The sequence below is a fragment of the Psammomys obesus genome, unplaced genomic scaffold, assembly GCF_907164565.1.
Source record: "Psammomys obesus unplaced genomic scaffold, mPsaObe1.curated_primary_1811, whole genome shotgun sequence".
Taxonomy (NCBI): domain Eukaryota; kingdom Metazoa; phylum Chordata; class Mammalia; order Rodentia; family Muridae; genus Psammomys; species Psammomys obesus.
In genome coordinates, this window is record NW_026596109.1 from 5,674,036 (window position 1) to 5,678,921 (window position 4,886).

At 43.3% G+C, this 4,886-nt stretch overlaps 1 protein-coding gene across 4 annotated transcripts in view; it reads left to right on the forward strand.

The window, feature by feature from the left end:
• Positions 1-2,879, forward strand: part of Pde4b (phosphodiesterase 4B) — a 516,183-nt gene extending 513,304 nt beyond the window's left edge. For all 4 annotated transcript variants that reach the window (XM_055628760.1, XM_055628761.1, XM_055628762.1 and 1 more), the window contains one exon: positions 599-2,879. In XM_055628760.1, coding sequence (XP_055484735.1) covers positions 599-964 — 366 coding nt within the window. In that variant the 3' untranslated portion in view covers positions 965-2,879. The remainder of the gene's footprint in view (positions 1-598) is intronic.
• The last annotated feature ends 2,007 nt before the right edge of the window (positions 2,880-4,886 follow it).

Genomic DNA, 4,886 nt, shown 5'->3' on the forward strand with positions numbered 1-4,886 from the left:
ATTATTATTATTATTATTATTATTATTATTATTATTATTATTATTATAGTCCTCTGCAAGGCAAAAGCTTGAGAAGTTCCAGAAGAGGGAAGTGCTGGCTCCCGTCATTTTGGCCTGGCAGCATAATTCTCAGTTATCAGGGAGGGAATGCTTAATCCTAACACTTCAGCTCTAGGGCTTCCTTCAGAGAATGTCTTCCAGAATCCAAGCAGTGACAGAGTCATTCCGAGTCACATCCAGACTTAGCTGGCAGATGTAAAAGGAAAAACAGTGCGTTGTAGCTGGATGAAAACAGGCTCTGGAACCAAAGCAGAGACTAGCTACCACTTAGGAGCTGCATGTCCTCTGCACCGTGTTTAGTCGCCGTGATTCGCAGTCTCCCTCTTTGTCAACAGCAGGCAACAAGACTTTGCAGGCTTGAGATGTGTTTGCCAGTGTTGTATACAGCGGAGGGCCTACCCTATAGCAAGTACTCACATAAATAAATCTCTTACTATCGGTCCCCTTGGGTTAGTCTTCTCTGTAGAGAAGCCAAGACAGTGTGGTTGATTTTCCAGGGCCCATGCAGTAACTGATGTGTGTGCCTCTCTTCCTCCAGGTTGGTTTCATTGACTACATTGTCCATCCACTATGGGAGACCTGGGCAGACCTGGTTCAGCCTGATGCTCAAGACATTCTGGACACTCTCGAAGATAACAGGAACTGGTACCAGAGTATGATACCCCAGAGCCCCTCCCCACCGCTGGATGAGAGAGGCAGGGACTGCCAAGGTCTGATGGAAAAGTTTCAGTTTGAACTGACCCTTGAAGAAGAGGATTCTGAAGGACAAGAAAAGGAGGGAGAAGGCCACAACTATTTCAGCAGCACAAAGACACTCTGTGTGATTGATCCAGAGAACAGGGATTCCCTGGAGGAGACTGACATAGACGTTGCAACAGATCACAAGTCCCCGATCGACACATAAGCTCCCTCTGTGCGGGGGATGAACATTCCACCCTTGACAAGCATGCCAGCTGAGTGGTAGGGCCAGCCTACCATGGCCAAGGCCTGCACAGGACAAAGGCCACCTGGCCTTTCCAGTTACTTGAGTTTGGAGCCGGAATGCAAGGCCGTGGAGCAAATAGCAGTTCCGTGCCGCCTTGCCTGCAAGCTTGGCGGAGACCCGCAGCTAGATGTGGTAGTAGAGACCAGATCCCGTCACAGCTACATGGCTTGAAAACAGAGGACACAATGCTGAGAGGTTGTTCCGCACTAGGTGTTGGGAGGCCGTCCCAACAGGTGTCTGAACTCACTAACGACTTCATTTGTCAGCCTCACCCATCCCATTGTCTGCCAACCTGTGTGCCTTTTTTGTAAAACGTTTTCGTGTCTTTGAAATGCCTGTTGAATATCTAGCGTTTGGTACCAACTTCTACACAGACGTGTGTTTAAATTTGACACAAACTTTTTTGAGTCTTTCTGGAGAAACAAAAAACAAAACGAAAGAAAACAGGTTGCCTTCTTTCTTGGGCAATATCTTTGGCTTCCCCCCCCCCCCCCCAGTTAACTTTTGCAAACAGACGGGACAGATGCACTTCTAGCCACATGCTACTCCTTCCTCTTTGTCCAACCTGACTCCATAGTGGCCCCTGCAACTTAAATGTTTGCCTGCCCCGAGAGCTGTTTCTCCCTGTGAAACCTCTCTGCTTTGCTTCCAACTGATGGAGGAAGCTGAACAAACCAGGAGGTCTGTGGGGGAAGCTGTGGCCTCTGCCACCAGCCTGTGTAGTGCTCAGTCGCTTAAGGCCACGTGTGCTGCTGTGTCCCAGCCTCCTTGCCGTTGTGAGTTGCACACCACCTGCCGACCCTCTCTCACCTCCTCTTCACTCTTTTCAATCTAATGCTGCCTCCTTCATCTTGCACTGCCTTCCTGCACTAACGCTTCCCTCTACTCCTGTTTATAACCATGTATTTATTACCTAATGTACATACTGTAATGTTTTGTAAGTTATTAATTTATATATCTAACATTGCCTGCCAATGGTGGTGTTAAATTTGTGTAGAAAACTCTGCCTAAGAGTTGCAACCTTTTCTTGTAATGGTTTGTATTGTGTATTATATAACCCAAACATTGCTTAAGAGAGGCGCGGAGCCACATTAGCAGTGAGGATGGCATGCCCATTGTTCCAAGGGTCTGCCCTTTTCCTCGTCTGAGTCCCTAATTCTGCCCAACCCTTTGATGAGCTGGTTTTGCAAACAGGATTATCACATTAGATACTAAATGGTTTATACTGAGGCTTTATTTTGTATAGTTTGATAGGGGCTGGGAACACTGGGATGTAGTTTTTACCCATGTTCTAGCCAAGTCTCTGTATGCATGAGTTGGGTTGTCACTGGGCTCCGCTCTAGTCGTGGCTTCGGTTCTAAAAACAACACTACATTTGCTCACAGATGATGCTGAGTGTCCCCAAACTACTGACGTGGAAGAGCTAGCCTCCATACTGCTCACCAGCAGGGAGCCATGTTCAAATTCATCATTGAACGGAAACAATATGACAATGTGAATTTTTATTGTAGAATGTGAACTGATGTCATAAATTATGCAAATGTGAAGCTTCTGATAACACTTGTTAGGCCTCTTCCTGGTGTCAGTTTCAGTTTGTAAAATATATGTCATGCTTCAGTTCAGCATTGTGACAGTAGCTAAAGAAAATGGCACAAATGTGCATGACCAATGGGTTCGTATGTCTGTAACACTGCGATGTTCCGGGTGACATTCTATTGTTTTCAAAAGTTTCTCACATTGTATGTTATAATATTATTACTATTATATATTGTGTTCAAATGCATTCTTAAGAGACTTTTATATGAGCTGAATAAACAAAAGCATGAATAGATGAGATTGTAGACCCATTCTTTTTTTTTTTTTTTGTAGTCAGTTCTAACACATTAAAGCGGGTTTTCTTTTTCTTCCTCTTCTTGACCATACTTCACCAAAAAGCAAGCCACTTTGCTCATCCAAATCATAACTGAAGTTTCAGATTCTCTGTGTCCCAAAGGTCCCGTGGCTCAGATCATTTCTTTCTCAACAGATAGTCACCCAGTTCATTGGACCAGGAAGAAGGATGGTGGAGGTTAACTAACAAAACCACTTTGTTCATCTCAAACCATTTCCTTTTACCACTTTAAAATTCTGAAGAGGTTAATCTGTTAGGTAAATAAAAGGCATCCTCAGCTGGGCTAGGTCTCCTGGAGCAGTGACTCAGGGACTCATAGTACATTAGCTTAATTCGGAGAAACCTGTTGATTCATTGACACACGAGGAATCTGAGATCTAAAAGGGCACTTAGACTGTAACCTTCAGCCCACAGACAATCACAGCCACCCCAATAACTTGTCTATGTCTTTGCTGATAGGTTTATGCTGTTCGTTCTAGAAAGATTTATTTAAATGTCATCAAGTCTTAAAGCCATCATTTGAAAAGAAGTCCTCGTGTGTGTGTGTTTGTGTGTGTGTGTGTGTGTGTGTGTGTGTGTTTAGAAGGTGACAAATGATCAGTGGCTCTCACTAACTTAGCCACAGGGAAGTAGATGCCTGTGGCCCAGTAAAAGAATCTGGTCTAGAAGAATTCCCTCAGTAAGAGGAAATTGCTGAATTTCTTTAGAAACTTGAAATCTTGCCTGTTGGTTCTAGCCAGGATTTTTCCACCACCCAGTTTCTGATTCGATATTATCATCTGATACAATCTGATACAAAACTGAATTGGTTACAAGAGTTTATGTGAATATAAAGCATAACTGATGAGTGTACTTAAACAGTCTCTATTCTTTTTTTCTACTGAAGGGGTCCTAGGCATGGAAAATGTGCATGGTTCTAATATTGTCTGGGATCTAGCCTCTCCAGAGCCCTGGCTGAAGCAATTTTTCACAGAGGCCTGCATGATTCTCCTCAGGTGATAATGCAGGGATAGAGCGGTGATTCATTGCCTCTGTCCCCAAGCCATGTTGGCCTGAAACCATCAATATTCACTGTGTACCCACCATGACCCCAGCACCATGTGTTCTGTGTGATGATTTTTCAATGGTGATTTTGTTGTGTCTCAGTTTTATTTTCCCACTGACTTGTTAACTAATTTCTTCTTGTTTAAAAATTTATTTATATTTTATGTGTATGGATGTTTTATTTGCATGCGTATCTGTGCACTAGATGCATATCTGGTACCCACAGAGGCCAGAAGAAGTCATGCATCAGGTACTCTGGGACTGGAGTTAGGGTTGTGAGCCATCAATGTTGGGTGTTGAGAACTGGGCCCTCTGGAAGATCAGCCAATGCTCTTAACAGTTGAGCCATCTCTCCACCCCTATCACCTAAGTTTTTGGCCACGAGGGAATCTGCATTTCCATTCACACAGAAATCTCAAGATCCAGGCCCAAATTCAGATGACCAAGCCAATGATAACCTCTGAGGGCAAGGGCTCCTCTGTTCTCATATTCCTGGTATCAAACATTTGTTGAGTAAAATTGATAACTGTAAGATACTGGTTAACAGGCAGTCATGAGGAATGTACATTCTAGGCACTCTAGCTCTCAATTTCTCTCCATTACAATAACCTTTTCTAGATCCATTTTCTAACTCAACCCTGGACACTTGGAAGAGAAGTGCCAGTGATGCTTATTGAACCAATTTTACAATATCATGGTAGAGAAATAGCTTTTATTGATATAACTTTTAAAGTATATCTATCTCCTTGGATTTCTTGGGAGAAAGAATACAATACACTGAGGAAAATGGGGTCTGAAAAACCTAGATTCATGGCCTTTTCCTTGGTCCTGTCTAACCATGGGCATATGTACACTAATATTTCTGACCCTGAATTTTTTCATCATTAAAGTAAATTGATATGTATT